This window comes from Aedes albopictus, chromosome 2 (genome assembly GCF_035046485.1).
Source record: "Aedes albopictus strain Foshan chromosome 2, AalbF5, whole genome shotgun sequence".
Taxonomy (NCBI): domain Eukaryota; kingdom Metazoa; phylum Arthropoda; class Insecta; order Diptera; family Culicidae; genus Aedes; species Aedes albopictus.
In genome coordinates, this window is record NC_085137.1 from 269,119,918 (window position 1) to 269,141,856 (window position 21,939).

The following is a 21,939-nucleotide window of genomic DNA, read 5'->3' on the forward strand; positions in this document are numbered from 1 at the left end:
ATACCTTATACATGGAGTGTCACAATTTCTCAGACCCCCCCTCCCCCCTAAATGATGGACGTCATATTTGAATGACCCCTTAGGTGACAACCTACTCGTATAACAGTTTGAGCTGTCAGGCCAAAACATAACTGGGTCAATCGTTGTTCACTCACAGATGGAGCCAGCAAAAATAGGGTGCTTGTTCATATTTCCGGCATTAAAGGTGCATACAATGTAACTTTATGTTATTTGTATGGAAAATGTAAAATCTAGATTGAGTTTAAATAAGGGCGAAAGTAACATGAGAGAGTTCTCTTCATCGACTCTCTCTTCTGCAAATTAAAGTGACAAGATGCAAATTCAATCGAACTTTTTTACACTTATACGCTAGATTGCATCGCTACCTTGCGATTTATGACCCAAAAGTTCAACCATACTTGCATATTGTCACTTAAATTTGAAGAAGAGAGAGTCGATGAAGAGAACTCTCTCATGTTACTTTCGCCCTTATTTAAACTCAATCTAGAAATGTATGTTTGACTCGTCTATAAAAAGCTCAGAGCTTCCTCTCGGAGTTTCTTTTCCGATCGTGATATTCAAACAGAGTTGTAGTGCGCGCGTGTGTAGATTGTAGAGTTAGTATGTTAATTGTTAATTTTTGTATATGGTGAAAGTTTTATTATTCAGTGTTGTTTCTTTTGTCTTAGGTCGAAATAATTGTTAGTAACGATTAGTGCAAATGTTATTTGGTTAAAATCATGCAAATATTAGTACGGTTAGTGACAAAAATTGTTAGAATGAACTTAAAAGTAATTAGTTATTTCCTACAGTTACTATTATGCTAAAAGCTAAAAACGAACAAACAGCACAACAAAGAGTTGAAGTGTGTGTGAAGAAACTATAGAAAAAGGTAAATTCTTAAGTTTATTGTTATAGAGTACGGCAATTTATAGGGCTTTGCAAAGTGACGTCATGAGGTGCTAATAAGTGTGGTTAGGTCCGTCAATTGGGCCTTTTTCTCCGTATTTTTATTCTACCGCCGACAGAAGATCCCCGGGAACCACCTTTCCGGACGTGCGTGCCAATCAACGATCGGAAAACGGGGTTTCGTGTCAAGAAACTGCGTCCCGTCGCGAGGTGATGTCCCATTCCACCAACGACCATCTGTATTCGCCAGCGCACCGATAGGAGTCGCCATTGCCATCCATCGGTCCCGCCATCATTTGCCGCCATCGCTATCCGCCGGCACCCCCGGCGTTTCCCGTGACCAACACCGTCATGGCCGCCGGTGAATTCGAACAACCACCGAGCATCGACCCCTGAAGATCCGGATCTCGAAAGCACCGCAAGTAGCCCTATTATGTGACGTCACCATAGAATAAATAATTGTAATGTGTAAATTGCCTCAGTGTCAGCCAATTCATTCGGAACGCAGCCCTGGATAATGACTTTTTCACTATTTTGTGTTTTCCGCCTTGTTCCGGACCCATAACGGAGTCTTCAAGCCTCGCTGTTTCTATGATCCGTCGGAATACATTTGTTTAGACGAGTTGTCCCCCCCCCTTTATTGTCTGTGTTTGTATGACCGTTCATCACTGTTTGATACTGTGCTCTATTTGTGAGAATATTATACCGTAGTTCCTGTTAGTGAAGTGTCCCCAAACGAGTGAGGAAACTGAGGGTTCAAGCCATCCTATAAGCACGACCATGAGAATCCCCAAATCCCTGAGCTAACGAGTTACAAAGATTTGAAGCGGAAGAAGAAGGTCCTTTTGACGCCACGTCTAGAACTTTCCGCAGCGCTTTTGCTAAGTCATTTGTATGAAAAGGTCTGTAGCAGTGTTCAGATTCCGTTTCAACCGTTCTTCTGGACCGATTCCACAATCGTGAAGTACTGGCTAGCGTCTCCACCTTCCCGCTGGCAGATTTTCGTGGCAAATCGAGTATCGGAGATCCAGCACATAACCAGCAACGGCGTATGGAACCATGTAGCCGGAGCGGACAATCCGGCGGACATAATCTCGCGTGGCATGATACCCGCGCAGCTGAAGTACGAAACGACATGGTTTGAAGGCCCTCTGTGGCTACGGCAGGATCGATCAAGGTGGCCTAGTAGCTCCGCTATCCCGGACGTCGAACACTCTCTTCTCGAGGAGCGATCTGTCGTCGTACTGCCAGCTCGTGTGAAGACTCCTAGCGAAATCTTTCTCCTCCGTTCCTCGTTCACCGATATCGTCCGGATCGTAGCATGCATCCGGAGATTCATCCACAATACAACTCCGAACAATCGCAATCACAGACTCACGGGCCCTATCAAGCTTCAAGAGCTGAACGAAGCGACGAACGTCCTAGTTCGTTTAGCACAGGAAGACAGCTTTCCCGAGGAAGTTGCGGCTCTTTCTCGTGGCCGGGAGGTGAAGACTTCGTCCAAAATCCTTTCTCTTCATCCCATTTTGATTGATAAAACGCTTCGCGTTGGCGGCCGGCTTGCTAACGCGCCAATCGCGGAGAGTCGAAAGCATCCTATGATACTCCACCACCACCATCCGTTCACCAAGCAGATTTTGCGGCACTACCACATCAAACACTTCCATGCTGGCCAACAACTTCTGGTGGCCTCCGTCAGAGAGAAATTCTGGCCCACGAATGCACGTGATCTGGCCCGCACGGTGTGTCATGAGTGTGTAACGTGCTTCCGGAGTAAGCCCACCGTTCACGAGCAGCTAATGGCCGATCTCACGTCGGTTCGAGTCAATCCTGCAGCCGTATTCCTTAAGGTTGGTGTAGATTTGTGTGGCCCATTCTACATCAAATATCCAGTCCGGCGCAGCGTAGCGGTGAAGTGCTTCGTAGCAATTTTCGTTTGTCTGGCAACGAAGGCTGTGCACATGGAGGCTGTTGCGGACTTGTCGACTCAAGCTTTCTTGGCGGCCTTCAGACGATTTGTTGCAGTTAGAGGAAAGCCGCAGGTGGTCATGTGCGACAATGCCACCAATTTTGTAGGAGCCAACAGAGAATTGGAGGAGTTGCGTCTCCTGTTCCTCGATCAGCAGTTTCAACATACCGTGGTCCGCACAGCTGAAGATGAAGGAATTCAGTTCGAGTTCATACCGGCTCGCTCTCCCAATTTCGGTGGACTCTGGGAGGCGGCGGTCAAGTCGTTTAAGGGACATTTTCGGAAGATCGTCGGTAATCAGCAGTTAAGCTACGACGAGTTACATACCATTGTTCAGCAAGTGGCCGCAATACTAAATTCGCGCTCACTGACTCCACTTAGCAACGACCCTAACGACTATGCTGCCCTAACCCCGGGACACTTTCTGGTTGGAAGACCCTTGACAGCGGTGCCTGAACCCGATTTGCAGGAGATACCAGAAAATCGGTTGGCAGTCTGGCAGCGATCGCAAGAATTTGTGCAAAGACTCTGGCGGAAATGGAAGACGCACTACCTGTCAGACTTGCGTAATAGGACCAAATGGACGAGAAAACGCGACAATATCAAGATCGGCACCATGGTATTGGTGAAGGAGGACAATTTGCCTCTACAACGGGGCGAGTCACCGAAATCTACACCGGCTCGGATGGAAACGTCCGAGTAGTGAACGTTCGCACCAAGGACGGGATCTTCAAGCGAGGTATCTCCAAGATCTGCGTTCTCCCTATCAAGGATAATGCATCCACAGATGAAGAGCAGTAGTCTCTTCCATCGTTAGTGCTTCGGCACTGCGGGGGTCTTCACCATGAAGGCCTCCGCTTTCCAGTTAAGTAGTTGTATAATTGAATATTTCAAAAAGCTCAAGGAATATTTATCCCCCATAGCCACCGGTGTTCCCTACGGGGACGCCCGTCACCATGAAGACGTCGCGTCGTTATCTGGTCCAAGCTGTTCCACTCCGTCAATCACGCTGTGATTCGTCATGTAATCGTCTGGCATGCCCTATCCATGATGTCCATATCGTCCGTTCAATCATCAAAATCTCGTTGTGACGTCAATTTGTATCAGCCATGAACTAACCACTCTCGCTGAAAGGTCATAGCGCATCAACCGTTCAACCATCGTCAATTTCCACCCGAGTAATTGGTACCATTGCTCGGCATCGCTGCACTCGCAACCAACAAGTCGTCCACTGGGCCTGATCAACCCGACCGGAGGACTGTCGTTGTCGTCGCAGCATCGTATCATCGTAGACCTCTACTGACCAACCCAAACTCCTCGAAGCGACTCTCCAGTTGTCGTCATCGGTGCCTGGGGCACCCGTGGAGGCCAGGAGGCCTCCGCTCCAGGCAAGTTCTGTTCTAGTTCATAAATTCAAGGTAAAAAGCACCTGTTCATTTCTAGCGTCGATTGATGTCACCCTTCGTCGATTTTTCCGTTTCAGCTGAGTACCGCTCAAGAAATTTCGACAGAAAATCGTTTCTTGACCGTTTCTTGGCCTACACTGAACGGCGGCTTGCGGTGAAAATTACTACCCGGATAAAAACTAACCATAGGGTGTATGGTGAAAACCATTCCTGCACCATACAGTGTACCAGCTACAATTAAGTGTATTGTAATGAAATGGTTCGCTATACTATACATTTACATTGGATTTTTATGTAACAATATATTATACTGTTTTTCTTACGTTTGAACCATTCACTTTTCCGAAACATTATTTTTCCGTGAATTTTTAATTATTTCTGGTGTTCGATTTGAATAGATCGTATGTTTGCTGTGATTCCTATGCAGATTCGACCTATTCAAATCGAACACCAGATTAATTCAGTTTAAGATTTTATCCGTGCTTTGTTTTGTTGATGTTTGTGACTTTTTTGATGCAAAGGAAAGGAAAGAAAAAAAAGTGAATAAGTTGAAACATCAATTTAACCTTTTGGAATCGATTTTTTTCGCCGCTGTTGACGCAACGTCGCTGGTGTCGAACACATTTGTTATGCTCGGTTTCATCGCCGGGGTCATATATGACCCCTCCGGCTCCAAAGGGTTAATGCCAATAACATGTTTAAATCAGTGGTAAACTGCAGGTCCTAGCAGGGGTCCAAGAGATATGGCGGGCTCGAGGGCGGGCTAGGTGTGTAGAGTGCGATGAGAGAAATACGAATGCAATGTAGGCCAACCCGGAAAGATGCAGGTTAGATTACCGTAAATCAGTAGATGAGTTCAACACTTCAACACTATTCTTTCTGTATTTGCATTTAGGGGAGTTTGCTCCTCTTCTCTAATGTGAACTTGCCTTCGACCACAATCGAATCAAATGCGGTTGACAAACTTTATCTTTGACGTAGAGCCATCTTTAACATATGGACTGGACTGAACACTGAAATGACTTTTAATATAGGTTCGTCTGCGGGTTCGCTTTTTAACCTAACTTATATTTGAATCGAACTTGACAGTTATCTCATGAGTTGTTATGTATTTCAAACTTTAGTCAAACTGGTGCCTCAATATTGCAATAACGGTTAAGTTCGCTGTAATGATACTTATGTACCTCGTCACCCACTTCATGCAACTACATTAGTAGTCTAATAACACTTAGCGCGCTCGGCATAGTTCCATCATGCCGCTCAAAGTGTTGCCACAAATAATGCTTAGTTTGCGAAACCCGGTTATCTGGCTGGTGGGGAATGGGAGCCTAAGCTTCAACTGTTAATGCATTCAGAGATTACTCAGACTTAGACGTGGGCGATCCTATATATGAAGGGTTATCCAAAACGCTCTGGGAATTCCCAAAGCGCATTCTAATAAATCTAATAAGCCTAAGATGTAAAGAAATGTAAGAAATGTAAAACAATTCAACATAACAAAAGAGAACCATTCCAAAACCATTTGATTAAATGTATAACCAGTAGTGAAATTACAATTAAAAACAATTTATTTACGGTACATTTTATTGTTTGAAACCATTCATGTACCATACAATGTACGGTATATTTAAACCCACGTATCAGTATATTGAACAATTCATTAACAATAAAATATATGTTTTTGCAAAAAAATATATATGGAGAAAAATATTTTTTTATATTGTTACGATACTTAACAACCTGTATAATATATTGTAAAAATCTTATTTACAATTAATGGTATGGTATCCTACATTACATCTTATTGTTTTTGTATTTTTATTTTTACAGTGGTGTCTATTGTAAAAATATGGTTCTAAATAGTACTGTTACAATATATCGTTCGGTTTTTCTACTGTATTTTTTATTCGGGTATTCTGAGGGTCAATTTAAATACACAACGCCACTAAATTTGTGCAGACTGAATTTCGTTTCAATTCAACAGAATTATGTTTTCAATTTTACCATGGACTCGATTTTCAATTAAAAAAAGTTTCTGGTGGCAACCGGATTCGAACCAAGAACCTTGACATCACCAAGCTCGCACGCTACCACTCGGCTATCGAACCGGTTGATGTGAGAAGGAACAAAACGCACACAAGAAGCGTTGTTGGGTCGATAATCATGTTTTCCCATGGTAAGTTTAAAAACATTTTTATGCTTGTCATTACTGCAAGCCGCCTTTCAGTGTATCTTTTTCTACAGTACTTACCAGGTCAGTACCACCCCTTATGCGTGAAATAAACATCGTCACATGCGATGTAAATTCTCGCTATTTGCCCCCCAGCGCAACTTGCGAACCTAGTTCCGATTCCGAAAACTACGAAATGTCCTTCAGCGAGCCCGAATCTGATTCGGAAGACCTGCTTCAGGTGGAAATGGGAACGAAAAGGAGCCCTGTGTCAAGCTATTCTTCTGGTTATTACTCTTCCGATTTTGACAACAGTAAGTCTTCATTCATCGAAGATTCCTCGAGACTTACCTGGTGAAGCTTTCCAATCTTCAAAGCAACAAACTTCGAACCCCGAATTCCTCAGAAAGCAGACCCGATCGTTCAAGATCCGGAAAAAGGCCAACCCAAATCTTCAAGCGTCAAAGAACTGTGCGAAAACCTGATTACGATATTGGAACCCTACCCTTCAACGAACATTCCCCGTTCCGGACGCACACCTGGAACCCCCCCAAAAGATCTTTTCATTCAATAAAAAGAAAAACAAATGCCACTAAGATTTCAAACATATTTATTCAATATTTATTTCTTTTCACTTTACTTCCTATTTTTCCGGCAGTTTGCCGTTAATCCGGTGAGGTGTGGGAGCATCGGCATTTTCCCAGTCGCCGACGGTGAACATCGCTGGATGGAAGATGATCTGAAAAGAGAGAAATAGAAACTGTTTTTAACAATTAAATAACACCGAAGGTCTATTGAGTTTGTTGGTTCTACCCCATTACCCCGAATGCCACTACCCCGAACGCCATTACCCCGAACGCCACTACCCCGAAAGCCATTACCCCTAATAGGCCATTACCCCGAAAGCCGTTACTCCGAATGGGCCATTACCCTGAACGCCACTACCCCGAATGGGCCACTACCCCGAACGCCATTACCCCGAAAGCATATTTTTAGATGGGTTATTCTGCTGATGGGTATTTTATATTTTTATTAATTTATTAACATTACTGACATCTTTAATACCAGAAGATATCATTGTAAAGAATAACCACAGATAACAGACGTTTATGCTTATATTGGCAATGTGTGTAAAAATGCTCAACAGCCATTTTGTATGTAACGAGCAGCTGAAACTCATGTGGCAATCATTTAGAGATGGCGCAGTGATCGATAGTCAGTGATCGCTTTCAAGATTGCATGCACTACGCAATTTTACATTCAAGGTTGTATTCGATCTTGAATGAAAGTGGAACTTTGAACTATTTTTGCATTCAAGTTAGATGTAATGTCGCAACCAGTTGAGTAGATGGCGGTAGTGAGCCAACGTATATCATTTTGAACATTTACACAGGATTCTGCGAAAAATTTGTACTAGCATAAACATCTGTTATCTGTGGAATAACCTTAAAACAAAATAATGGAATAATACGTATTAGAGATGATCTTGTATGAAATAGAGCTGTCAGCAAAGGTCCTTCAAATACTCAGTGTCCCGGTGGAGTACAGTGACCCCATACCGATGAATCACCTTAATTTTTGTACACTATTTATGAATCACCATGTTGATCAAATGGAGTGATCCATAAACTGTGGTCATTTTTGCCGATTCATAAATTTTGGGGTCACTGTATTTTCTGTTTTGACGAAAACAGATACCTAAACGACTAACGCCGCTAACCGCTCGGCCACGAAGTCCACGATTTGTTCATACAAAAATTTGTAAATTTGTATAGAGCCTAGAATTTGGATAGACCCTCTCCTACTTACATAGTTTATGCACGGTCCCTATACTTAAATCTGCAAAGGGCAACATGGCAACCAAACAACTCTGTAACAATATAAGTCGAAAGAACAGCCCAACTTTAAAAGAAGGAAAAACACCAGATGGAATTAATAGAGATATGTTGCCAATCAACCCGGTAACGACGTAACTAGAAAGAACAGCCTATAAATTAAAGAAGGGCAAATCTCATACACAGTAAGCAGCTTTCACTCCCAGTAAACTATATAAGTGCAGCTAGAAGAACAGCCTTTCATGAAAAGAAAAGTTACAGTTTAGTCGCCAGAAAAAAAAATAGTTAATTTGGTCCAACAATGCTGGATCTACCTTGCTAAGTGAACTGAACTGAATATCTAAAATCCAGTCCAGTACTACAATCTTGAAAAAAAAATATTCAGAAAACAATTTTAGGGCTTGATGTTCTGGAAACTCAAAAGAAAATCAAAAGAAATCTAGTTGCCAGTTTGGCCGCAAGTCAATTCTGAAAAATTTTACTTGAAAGAACAGCCTATTATTCAAAGAAGAACAAATCCGCTATGGAGTTAGTTATTCGTCTGCAAATAAACTACGTAACACCATAGACTAATTTCAAGACCTCGATGTACCAAAGAAAACCATTAAATTTTCTGTGTCCAGTCCGGTACCCAATAAATATTCATTACCGTGTAATTTTTCCGTGTAAATTGCCTTTTGTGTGAATTATATTTAGCGTGTTACACCGATCTGACAGCTCTGACAGTAAGGTACTAAACATAAATTACGTAAAGTGGGTACCGAGGATTGCTCACAATCTGCGAACTTGACTGCGGAAAAAATCGCGACCATGACACCGCTGGTAACACTCAAACTCGAAAGAGCAGCATCTGATGAAAAAAAAGGAAACATTTGTATAAAGAAACTAACAGTTTGGCTACCAAACAACTCTGCAATAGTTCACGGTTGGAAACTGCAAACTCAAAAGAACAGCCTATTTTTAAAAGAAGGCAAATATTGGAAGAAGTGTAGTTTGATAACCAGCACAATCGTTTGCCACCAGTTTACAATCGTGCTTGAGGCCAACCAACTTTTAAAAGAAGGGAAAATGTCAGTTTCAAATACTTGTAGATTTAAAGCCATAGCTATACGTTCAAAAGAGCAGCTAGTTTAAAATATTGAAAATTTGTCTTTACTTGTCTTCTTAATTTCATTGCGTTTGCTGCTTTCGTTTTCACGAACCTTACTTTTGCATGAAGCACAATATACGGAAACCTAAGGGAAACGGAACCTATCTTAAACAATGTGCTCCCATTGTCATGCTATCTACAACGAAGTAAATAAGAGCTATTTGATTTGTGTTTTATTTTTATATTTTTTTTACTCGTTAAATACAAAAAGAAAACGGAAAAAATCGATACCTAAATCGTCTGTTTAAGAATAGAATTAACACTTAAACTACCGAGGGGGTAAAAACTCCCGCGAACTACCAAGGGTCCAAAAAAAGTCGGAAGTCCAACTTTGACAAGGCATTTCTCGGCCGTTTTTCAACCGATTTCAAAACTTTTTTTTGCGATGGAACCGGACAGGTTTCAAGATCATCGTCCATTCAAAAAAATATAAAATAGATGCGTCTACCCAAAGTTATTAAGCAAAAGGCACTTCCTAGTTTTTTTGAGAGCGCATTTTTAGCGCACATTGATCAATAAAACAAAATTTAAAGCGATGACATATGGTTTTTTCGACTCTAAATCATGCGTACAGCTGGAGTGAACATGTTTGTGCAAAATTAGTGATTTTATAGTACACTGATAATTAACCTTACTCAAAAAACTGCTAAAATACCCTATTTTTCACATAAAATAAGCAATAAATCAAAATTCAAAGCGATGACATATAGTTTTTTTGGTCTTAAATTGTTCGTAGGATTGTACTCGACATTTTTGATGAACAATGAAAATGTTCTAATTACACTCTTATTTTGTTTTACCCGGAAAACTACGAAAATTCCATGCTTTTTCAACAAAGTAGTCAACAAAACTAAATTTAAAACGATAACATGTAGTTTTTTAGCCTTAAAATGTTCGTAGCAGTTTGGGGGACATACTTGAAGAATATATCCCTAAAGATTCTCAGAAATTCCCAGTCACCTGGGATGTATTCTGCGAAGTATAGAAAATATTCTCAATCTTCTATAAAAGGTAATAGCTTCACGGAAAAATATTTGAATAGTTCCTGAAAATCCCTAAAGATTCTCAGAAACTCCCAGTCACCTGGGATTTATTCTGCGAAGTAAAGAAAATATTATCAATCTTTTATAAAAGGTAATAGCTTCACGGAAAAATATTTGAATAATTCCTGAAAATCCCTAAAGATTCTCAGAAATTCCCAGTCATCTGGGGTTTATTCTGCGAAGTATGGAAAATATTCTCAATATTTTTTAAAAGTTAATAGCTTTACGGAAAAATATTTGAATAATTCCTGAAAATCCCAAAAGATTCTCAGAAATTCACAGTCATCTGGAATATATTCTGCGATGTACGGAAAATATTCTCAAACATTTATAGAAGTGAAAAGCTTCACGGAAAAATATTTAAAAATCTCCTGAAAATCCCTAAAGATTCTCAGAGATTCCCAGTTACCTGGGATTTATTCTGCGAAGTATGGAAAATATTCTCAATATTTTTTAAACGTTAATAGCTTTACGGAAAAAATATTTGAATAATTCCTCAAAATCCCTAAAGATTCTCAGAAATTCCCAGTTATCTCGGGTTCATTCTGCGAAGTATGGAAAATATTCTCAAACATTTATAGAAGTGAAAAGCTTCACGGAAAAATATTTACATAATTCCTGAAAATCCCTAAAGATTCTCAGAAATTCCCAGTCACCTGGGATTTATTCTGCGAAGTATAGAAAATATTCTCAATCTTTTATAAAAGGTAATAGCTTCACGGAAAAATATTTGAATAATTGCTGAAAATCCCTAAAGATTCTCAGAAATTCCCAGTCACCTGGGATTTATTCTGCGAAGTATGGAAAATATTCTAAAACATTTATAGAAGTGAAAAGCTTCACGGAAAAATATTTGAATAATTCTTGAAAACGTAACGTGGGTAGATCACCTTAGAATGTTGCGTTGCGGTTTAAGATCTACCAAATCAAATTTTGATCTTTATATTTACCGTATTTTCAAATATTCCAAGATCAAAATTTGATGCTCTTTTCCTTGTGTTTTGTAGTATTTGTGTTTCAATGTACTGCTAATTAACATTTTATTTCAGCAGGATTCAGGTAAATGAATCGTACGATATAAATAATATTTTAAAAATATGTAACTGTGGCGAGCGTATCACTTATATGTAGGTTATTTGACGTACGATGTTAATATTATTTTATATTTCAGATTATCAACCGAAGAATCTAGTAATTCAACCAAATGCTAACAAGAGACGAGGAACAGGAAACAAGGATGAATTGGGCAGACAACTGATTCGAAGCAGTCTAACAATGGTGTGCCTGAACGTTAACCAAGCGTATCCTTTGGAGTTTACCCTTCCACTAACAACACCCAAATTCCCGTGACACCTAGGCCTGAGAGATCGAAGAGTTGTCTACATTTTTCATAGGTGTCCAAAACTAACCATCCTTTCCCATTCCTCAGCAGTCGCAAGGACGTGGCCAGGACAGTGCTCGACCATTGGAAGATTGCGTCAGTCTTGTCTAAAAGTCAGAGATTAGTCCCAAATCTTTGTACTTTGGTTCGGACGGGAAGGGGGCAACCCTCGTAACAGCGGTCTAGGACTGTACCACCTACGAATTTGTGTGACTCGCCTAATGCTAATGTTAATGCTAAAGTATGGAAAATATTCTCAATATATTTTAAAAGTTAATAGCTTTACGGAAAAAGATTTGAATAATTCCTGAAAATCCCTAAAGATTCTCAGAAATTCCCAGTCATCTGGGATTTATTCTGCGAAGTACGGAAAATATTCTCAAACATTTAAAGAAGTGAAAAGCTTCACGGAAAAAAATCAATAATTCCTGAATATCCCTATAGTTTTTCAGAAAATCATTGTATTCTGTGATTTATTCTAAGGAATTTGGAAAATGTTCTCAACCATAGAACTGAATAGCTTTACGAGCTCGCTGCAATTTACGGCAAACTTAACATCCATAAGGTGGCCAAAGTCGGAAGGATACAGTGGGCTGGGCATGTTGCAAGAATGCCGGATAAACATCCATGCTAAGTGGGACGGGTTTGATTCTGGGTCGATCCAGGAACATTTGGTAAAGGAAATTTAATTGACTTCCTTGGGCATAGAGTATCTATCTTCATGCCTGCCGCACGATACTTCTTTTTTTATAGAATGAGAAAATCTGCTGATCAGATACTGATCAGAGGTGGGTCCTCGGGTGATATATATATATATAGGGATCGACCCACTAAAAACTCATTCTCTCTCTTCCTTACCTTCGCGGTACGCCCGTTAGGGATGACTTCGAGAATACAGAGGGGGGACCGTACATGAGTACACTCTAATAGTAAGCATACCACCAGCTACCGCCTTAAGTTGTTCACTCTCCCCTGGAGGCTCGGGTTCTGGCTAGTACTTAGACTACCCGTTGAACTCATGCTCCGGGATGTGGAAGGGGGAGCCAACTCAACTAGCTGTTGTTGGCTAGCCATTTTCTCTGTAGGCTCAAGTACAATTTGAGAAACCGCGGAAATAACGGACCCCCCTACACATCCTTTCAACACGATACATAGGGAATCGCGCCACTTGGGCGGTGGCTTCTATATTCGTCTGTTTTCCACTATTAGACCGTTCGCAATGCTGTTTTATTTTGTATGGCGAGTTTTAAAATTTTTAAAACTCGCCATACAAAATAAAACAGCATTGTGAACGGCCTTTAACTAAGTCAAATTTGAACCAATTGACACAACTTTTGGAATGTGGTGAGATAGGTATTGTATCTACCCGTGTACAACATTTAAAGTCAATTGGTTCAAAATTGACTGAGTTATAGTGGAAAATAGACGAATATAGAAGCCACCGCCCAAGTGGCGCGATACCCTATAAACATGCAAAATACTCCTTAACAGAGGACGCTTTTAGTTAATTACTATGGAAGTGCTCAAGGAACGCTAAATAGTAGCCTTTGTCCCAATTGTTATGTTACGCCAAGAAGCAAAAGAAGGCGGGTTTTATTTCCGCTTGATCGAGTAACTGTTATGATGAAAATTTCTGCTTTGGGCTTAGAGTATTTACTACCATGTGCTATATACGAATGCAACATGGTCTTTGGCATAGAAAGCTTTCAGTAAATAACTATGAATTGCATCCAGAAAGTAAGCAGGCTTCGTCACAACCGGGACGTAACGCCAATCAGAAAAAAATATGTTTACCGCAGTCAATAATTATCACCCGATTACAACTTACATACCCGTAAATACCGGCACCTTCCGCATATCGCCTCCGGCCAGTGTCATCAGCGCCTTTTTTCCATCCTCCGACATCTTCATCCCTCCGGCTTCGTTCACGTGTTCCAACCGCGGCAGAATCTGATCGGGCGCCAGGGGCGCAAATCGGAACCGAGTGCACCTCGACTGCAGCGCCGGAATGATCTTGCTCGGGTAGTTACAGATAATACAGAACCGCACCGTGTACTTCTCGGTGATTCGCCTCAGAGCGTTCTGCGCGTCGTTGGTCATGGCATCCGCTTCGTCCAGGATAATAAGCTTGTACCCACCGCTGAAAGTTGTCCTCGTCGTGGCAAAGTTCAGGATCTGATTGCGGACGATGTTGATAACACCGTCGTCCGATGCGTTCAGCTCCAGCACCATTTGATTGAAGGACTGCAGTTTGTACAGCTGCTGGGCGCACGCCAGAATCGTACTGGTTTTACCCGTTCCGGGCTAGCCGTAGACCAGATGCGGAAGCCGCTCCTGCTGGATAATTTGACTGTTGGAGGAAACAAAAAAAAAACACCAAATTAGGGGTCGATGCGACATTTCGAGGGCGAAGTACTTACTTTTGGAGATGATTATTGGCCACAGCAACTAGCAACTAGCAACTAACCGAAAATAAACTATTATTTACCTAAACCGATTCCAACAAATCTAAATAAATCGCACTGCGACGAACAAAAACTTTTTTTTTTCTTTTTTCATGGCGGTTGGTTGCCAGTTCGATGAGAGTGTAAACAGGCGAAACCAAACGTCAAAAATATAGCCCGGTTGGAAACCATGAAAAAAAAGTGCGTGTCTTAGCTAGATTAACCATGGAGGTGTCTAAACTAAGTAGACACGAAGTACCCAAAGTATCTAAATACCAAGGTAAGAGATTCCCGCTAATATTCACGGATTAGTGAGAAAAGGAAAAAAGCAAAAAATAGTTATGAAATTTGCGCTGATTTGTATGGGCGCATCACTATTTAGCAAACTTTCTTAAGAAATTAAGCACTCTCATCATAGAAGCAATAATTTAATTGCATCTTAATGGATTAAAAGTGACTTCCATGCAATAAAACAGGAAATATCGCCATTCGAAAATCGGTAACATTTTTTTTTTAATTGGTTCTAAACATAGTTTTTCAGCATTTAGAAACATCCAAACTACTAAAACTTTACAAACTTTGCTGAAATAATGACATTTTAGTGTAAAAACACCAACTTTTCATAACTAACGCAGATGTGTTGGTGAGTCTCATTTTTGACATTTGCGGGAATCTCTTACCTTGGGTATTTAGATACGTTGCGAAGTACCCAGGTAGAATTGCCGCAGAGCGGGTAATAGTGATGTTTTCATTACACTCAAATTTTGATTCACTCAAAAATTAACGAAAGTACCACATTTTTCACGCAAATTTGCTTAACAAAAATGTTGGCTTACAATGCAAAGTAGTTTTTTACCTTTAAATTATTCGTGAAAGCGTACTGGACGTTCTTGATGATTAATAGTGATGTTTTCATGACACACTTCATTTATTTTACTCGAAAAGCTACAAAAATACCATAATTTTCATACAAAACCGTCAATAAAACAAAAGTTAAAGCCATAACATGTAGTTGTATGGCCTTAAAATTTCCGTTACAATGAACTGGACCTGTTTTTGATAAAATGTTGATGTTTACATTACACTAATATTTTGTTTTATAAAAAATGTACGAAAATACCACAAAAAAGCGAATAAGCCAAAATTTAAAGCAATGATATGTAGTTTTTTAACTATGAATTTATCGTAGTAGTTTAGTGGATTCATTTGAACAACCCTAGTGATGTTTTTATTACACTCATATTTTATATCACTCAAAATACTAGGAAAATACCAAATTTTGCATACAAAGTAGTCATCAAATAAAAATATAACACAATGCATTCTGGTTTTTTGGCTTGAATTTTTTCGTGAAATGATGAACGTTGAACAATAATACCACCTTCATGACACTCTTAATTCTTTTTACCAAACAAGTTTTTAAAATACCAAAATTTTCTTACAAAATAGTCAATAAAATAAAATTTAAACGTTTTGTTTTCCAAAAAAAAAAAATCACGAATGTGCCATATTTTTCACACAAAATAGCCAATAACACAAAATTCAAAACAAATACATGCAGATTAAATAAAAAAAAAATCGGATTAAGTACGGTTCCTTTGAATTCCTTGACTCGAGTCAAGTACAAGAGACTGAAGACTGTAACCGTCGGTTCCAAATTCTACTTGTAGCTCCACCACAAGACCAATTTTCCATCAAATTTTCCTTAACCGTAGTGTGGCCAGCAAAAAAAACACCTGTAGAAGGCCGGCAGGGTACCCGGGTACCCACGAAATGGAAATGATCATATCTCAGCGATTTTTCCACCGATTTTAAAAGTTTTTGCCTCATTCAACACAGAAACTCATTATCTATCGAGATCGTATTTGGTTGGACCGGTCCGATCACCATGGGTACCGGAAAATCCGGATTTACGGATCCATGTTTTTATACAATACAATATACGGGATTTTCGGTAGGTTAGTAGCAATTTCGGTACCAAGCATCGTAATATTGCTTTGGCATATTGTATCTGACTGGCCTGGAATCATAAAACGTGTTGACTTTGAAACTGTGATTTCGGAACACGCTTCTCGTGGGGTCATGGTTGACCATAAACACTTTAAGATATCCTAGCCTTAACAATGTGGGTTTCAATATGGTATAAGGACATGCTCCCAAAAATATGGATTTTCCGAAAACCACGGTGATTAGATCGGTCTAACTAAATATTTTCCCGATAGATGATGAGTTTCTGAGTTGAATGAGCTAAAAATTTCCAAAATCTATGAAAAATTGACGGAGATATGATCATTTCAATTTCGTGGGTACCCGGGTACCCTGCCGGCCTTCCACGTAATAAAAAAATGCAGGAGCCCTTCCCCCTGCCCCTCCTCACTTTAAAATTCGGACAACCCCATTAATAGATGTATATTCACGAGTTCTAAGATCTAACAGAGTTCCAACATCCTAGTCACAACAACCATTAAAATATCGAGATTTGAAATTGAAAAAGGTACCCGGGTACCCTGCTGGCCACATAAGTGTTAAATTCCTTTTCCCGTTTATTATCCCAAAATATTCCTGCCATAATAACACGCCCTTTGCAGATGTTTCTCCCACTAACACTATCAGGGAGCAATGGCTGCACTCAGCGGCTTGATGAGTGTCAGAGCGTTTCTCCTCTTTCATGTTCCACCCTGTTTAGGTGACAACCTACTCGTATAACAGTTTGAGCTGTCAGGCCAAAACATAACTGGGTCAATCGTTGTTCACTCACAGATGGAGCCAGCAAAAATAGGGTGCTTGTTCATATTTCCGGCATTAAAGGTGCATACAATGTAACTTTATGTTATTTGTATGGAAAATGTAAAATGTATGTTTGACTCGTCTATAAAAAGCTCAGAGCTTCCTCTCGGAGTTTCTTTTCCGATCGTGATATTGCGGCGCTCATAATAAATCCACATTGAGCGGCGGCGATATGGCCGCTAGGAGATACCCGCGATACAGACGCAATGTCAAAACCGAACAGATACTGTCACCAACCCAGCAGCATCGCAGCAGCCTTCAGGCTGTTCATATCAAAACAAAAATTAGCACAATGGCAACTCAGGTGGCCAGAAATCGTAAGAATATTTATCGCGACATTGTTCCACTAATATATGCATACTCATCACCTCATCGGCTTTGTAAGAATATGGATGATAAATAGATCATGCTGCAGGAAAATGCGGCTTCACTTTTTTCATTTCGTCATTGCGTCTGTATCGCGTGCATTTCCTCGCGGCCATATCGCCGCAGCCTCATGTGGATTTGATATAAGCGCCGCATACAGAATTTTTGACCATCTGGTGCTCATAGTGGTGCGGTCATATTTTGGCAACTTGATGGGAAAGAAGAAGACAAACGCGTTTCGCGGATTTATCTTGCAAGGCACAATATTCAAACAGAGTTGTAGTGCGCGCGTGTGTAGATTGTAGAGTTAGTATGTTAATTGTTAATTTTTGTATATGGTGAAAGTTTTATTATTCAGTGTTGTTTCTTTTGTCTTAGGTCGAAATAATTGTTAGTAACGATTAGTGCAAATGTTATTTGGTTAAAATCATGCAAATATTAGTACGGTTAGTGACAAAAATTGTTAGAATGAACTTAAAAGTAATTAGTTATTTCCTACAGTTACTATTATGCTAAAAGCTAAAAACGAACCAAGCACAACAAAAAGTTAAAGTGTGTGAAGAAACCATAGAAAAAGGTAAATTCTTAAGTTTATTGTTATAGCACGGCAATTTATAGGGCTTTGCATAGTGACGTCATAAGGTGCTAATAAGTGTGGTTAGGTCCATCAATTGGGCCTTTTTCTCTGTGCTTTTGTTCTACTACCGACAGAAGATCCCCGGGAACCACTCTCCCGGGCGAACGTTCCCGTCATCGATCGGAAAAATGGTGTTTCGTGCCCCGAAACTGCGTCCCGGCGCGAGGTGATGACCCATTCCACCAACGACTATTTTGGTTCACCGGCCTGCCTGTAGGAGCCGCCATTGCCATTCATAGTTCCCGCTGGTATCTGCCGCCATCGCTATCTGCCTGCGCCCCGCCACTTTCCGTGAATAACATCGGCTATGGCCGCCGATGAAGTCGAACAACCACCAAACATCCACCAATGAATATCCGGATCATGCAAGTAGCCCTATTATGTGACGTCACCATAGAATAAATTATTGTACTTGTGGTACCTTGTGGTATGCACATAACAAATTATTGTATTGCTCTATTACGTTTAGCGTGTATGTTTACATTGAGTATCTGTCATATGTGGAGATGTTGTTATTGTTGTCTGGAGTGTGAATCATTGTATGTAATATGTATTGAAGTATCGGTAATAAAGTATATACAAATAATGAATACAGTTGTTGAATAATCATTACAGAGAAAGATTCTCACATTGGCGACGAGAACGGTGAACAGTGCATGTGAAATTAGTTTAATTTCGGTTCGGGAAGTGTTGTCTTTGGAAAAAGAAAGAGACGAGTGGTGTGTGTGTGTGTGGTGCATGCAGAGTGGTGATGACCTCCAGGTGATGACTTGTAATTGAATTTCAACATTGGAATCAAAAAGGTAAATATTGTGTACTAACTGTTCAATATGAATCAAACAATCTATTTGTATCTTCGACTAATGACAATGATCAACCTGTGAGAGATTTTGATGGTGATCGGTATTGTTTAGTTTAAATCGATGACAATCACTATTGTCAGATAAAGAAATAAAGAACTGTGAAGAAAATCTAAGTTTTGTTGATTGTGATATCGATACTCGTTGAATGAGGTTGTTCACCTAAATCTAGACTTAAATGCTGAATGATGAATGAAGTATTGATTTGTTAACCGGTTGGCCGAGGAAGGCGTAGAGGTAAAACAATATTTTGAAATCAAATTTTGCCGTTGCTGTTAAAAGCCAGTGAAGGCGATGAAAGCCAATGAAGGCGATAAAAGCTAATGAAGGCGACATTCTTGAAATAGCCGTAAAAGGCGGAAAGGATTACAGATAGAAAAGCCGTTGAAGGCGGAAAGCAGAAAAAATGTTATAGGCAGAAGAGCCGACTAAGGCGAAAAACTCGATGGCAGAAAGATCCGTCGGAGAATGAAAAGCTGTTGAAGGCGGAAAAAGCCGTTGAAGGTGGAAATGCCGTTAAAGGCGGTAAGACCTGCAAGGCAGATATAGTCGATTCTTTGTAGAGCCGTATAAGTCGAATTGTTTTAATAAAAATTAAAGTACTAAAAATGCAACAGTGTCGTAAATTTCGTAAGAAACAGATTACCAGCCAACGCAGATTTAAGGGCTGTTTGCAGATCAGAAGGAATTTCTCGGCCTATCTTGATGCATGGGAAATTCCTTGGCTGAATCGCTCAAGTTCAAGAAACCGTTTTTTCTTCGATTGCAGTACGCAGTTGCGAAGAAATGACAGTTCAAATGGCAGTCACCATAGAAAGTTTCTGCCAGGAATCGTTCTAGAAGTTTCTTGAGCGATTTCTCTTGAACTCCAATCTGGGATTTATAGTTAAATGGAACTATTAAAAATTAAATTTCACACCAATTAAGTGGCAGCTGAGAAGGCGAAAGACAAAACTAAACTTTAGGCTGAGCGTTAGGAACGAATAGTATTTGAATATGTTCCAAATGCGAATATAACTGAGCAGATACTGAGATTGTTGTGGACCCACCTCAGGTGATATATATTGAAGTTATCATTGCTCAGTAAAGTATAATAAGTCTACGAGACGTAAAAAGGGTTGGCTCTTGAAACCAAATTAACATGAAGACATGATTTAACTAATGCTTTGTCCTCTCTTACAAGACTTGAAATGTAACTTCAAGATGATTAACATCAATGTGTGAGAATAATTAAACTGTATTGGTAGTTTGCAAGATAGGAAGTCGAAATGACAGTTAAAGCATTCGTTGAAGCTAGACGACATATTCAGAGCAGTTGCTAACCACTAACCTGTTAAGTATCATGCTAGTCAAATGGCTAGTGAATTGGTTATTTAAAAAAAAAATCGAACAATAAAAAAATGAAACTTTTCGGCTTAACCAGAAGTCTCAGGAATTCGAGTAAAAAGCGCTTTATAACTTATTGAATGCCACTAAATGTTTATGCGATTCAAGTACAGTGAGTTCTTGAGTAATCACTTCTGAAGTCTTTGAATATAAAATGAATCGGGTGTGGTCAGGAGGGGCATTTTGACTTATGATTACCTAACACTGGATATAGTGCCATTTTTGCTAATAAGTGGGCCATCTTGCCAAGAACTGTGGTACAAGTTAGAGAACAAGGTACAGCAGTACGCTGTTGTTATTCTGCACAATAATTTCCTTACAGGAAGAGACAAATTTTGATCAGTTAAAGAAGTATTGAAACTATTATTGAGGAGAATAACGTACAGTATATAAAAAGCACAAGATATTGGAATAATGAAAGATAATCATTTCTGTAACTACAGGAATAGATAAATCTAATGAAAGCTGGATTATGAGGTTGTTTTTCAGTCGAGCTTATTAATGCAAGCAGGTACCATTTACTAACATGTTACCTTGTTTGAATTTTTAGATTTCATACACTGAAAAAACTGCAAATATTGTATGCATGTGTCACACACATAGATTTTTGCAATTTGTCATAGATAACCCTTTTCATGTTTAGATACACATAGTTTATATAAGGTCCATCGATTTTATGTGTGATCCAGCGTGGAAAACGAGTACGTGTGTACAAATAAAATTTATATATTAAATCCATGGATTTTTACCAATAAAATGTGTGTACATGTATAAGTGATATTTGTGTTAATAAGTTCATTGAAAATTTGAATAAAAATGTGCTTTAAATAGTTTCAGTACATAGAATTAAATTGTAGAGGCAAGCGTAAGGGCCATAACGACACAGACAATCACGGTCAGTGTGCACTACGTCAGACTTGTAAGCGTTAACAAAAAAAAATGAGGATGTATTTCATCGAAAAGATGTGAAATAAGTGATATGATAGACAGATGATTGGGCTTTGCAATATTGCAGAATATTCTAATCCGATCCAACGAATATTATCAATATGATTAGCATATGTAGAAAATCAGAGTTACTTAAAGATAAAAAGTTCTAAATTTTGACGGTACATTGAATGCGAATAATTTGGAAAAGGCTTGTTGAAATAGCCTCATTAGGTATCTAGAGTGAGAACATAACATGTTGAGGGGCTTTTGCAATATTTTGGAGGTACACCATGAAAATAAGTCCTACAGTTCAGAACCCAAAAGAGCGACATCAAAGGAACAAATTTTTGGTTTTGTAATGTTAAAATAGGTTTGATTGAGCACGAATCACCAGTAAATGCGGGAAAATTTGCCTCGTAGAATGTAAACCTATTGAACGACCAAACCGTAAAAATAAACTCATTCAGTTTGAAAGGTAAATGGTAAATCATGAGAATTCCGAAATTATCGGAAATATGATTCCTAAAAACGTGGACACCTATATAGGTGAATCGTCGAAAAGTGCTCCAATAAGATGATCGATTTATTTTGTTATCTGAAGAAAATTGCTTTGTATATAATAATTGGCTACTAACTATCATTACGTTTTCGGTTGGAAGCCGAAGT

The 21,939-nt window shown here is 39.5% G+C and overlaps 2 protein-coding genes across 4 annotated transcripts; one reads left to right on the forward strand and one right to left on the reverse strand.

Annotated features, from left to right (window-relative positions):
- The first annotated feature begins 516 nt into the window (after positions 1–516).
- On the forward strand, positions 517–4,336 carry LOC109424290 (uncharacterized). Of its 2 annotated transcripts, XM_062851765.1 has the most exons (3): positions 517–757; positions 813–892; positions 980–4,336. In XM_062851765.1, exon 3 carries the CDS (start codon positions 2,013–2,015, stop codon positions 3,579–3,581), a length of 1,569 nt encoding a protein of 522 aa, XP_062707749.1. In that variant the 5' UTR covers positions 517–757; positions 813–892; positions 980–2,012; the 3' UTR covers positions 3,582–4,336. The 2 variants fall into 2 exon arrangements, with proteins under 2 accessions (XP_062707749.1, XP_062707748.1); XM_062851764.1 differs by having other exon boundaries at positions 813–4,336.
- Positions 4,337–7,047: 2,711 nt separating this feature from the next.
- LOC109425225 (replication factor C subunit 5-like) lies at positions 7,048–18,496 on the reverse strand. 2 transcript variants are annotated; one of them, XM_062851766.1, is made up of 3 exons: positions 14,284–18,496; positions 13,696–14,213; positions 7,048–7,193 (listed from the first exon to the last, which is right to left on the reverse strand). In XM_062851766.1, the coding sequence occupies exons 2-3, from the start codon at positions 14,093–14,095 to the stop codon at positions 7,120–7,122; spliced, it is 474 nt and encodes a 157-aa protein (XP_062707750.1). In that variant the 5' UTR covers positions 14,096–14,213; positions 14,284–18,496; the 3' UTR covers positions 7,048–7,119. The 2 variants fall into 2 exon arrangements, with proteins under 2 accessions (XP_062707750.1, XP_062707751.1); XM_062851767.1 differs by having other exon boundaries at positions 13,696–18,496.
- Between the last annotated feature and the right edge of the window lie 3,443 nt (positions 18,497–21,939).

Excerpts from the sequence above, each read along its gene's own strand:
- LOC109425225 (XM_062851766.1), bottom strand. The coding sequence starts at position 14,095 with ATGGTGCTGGAGCTGAACGCATCGGACGACGGTGTTATCAACATCGTC. Across the intron at positions 7,194-13,695 it reads GAAGGTGCCGGTATTTACGG|ATCATCTTCCATCCAGCGAT; the intron begins GTATGTAAGTTG and ends CTCTCTTTTCAG.
- LOC109424290 (XM_062851764.1), top strand. The coding sequence starts at position 2,013 with ATGATACCCGCGCAGCTGAAGTACGAAACGACATGGTTTGAAGGCCCT.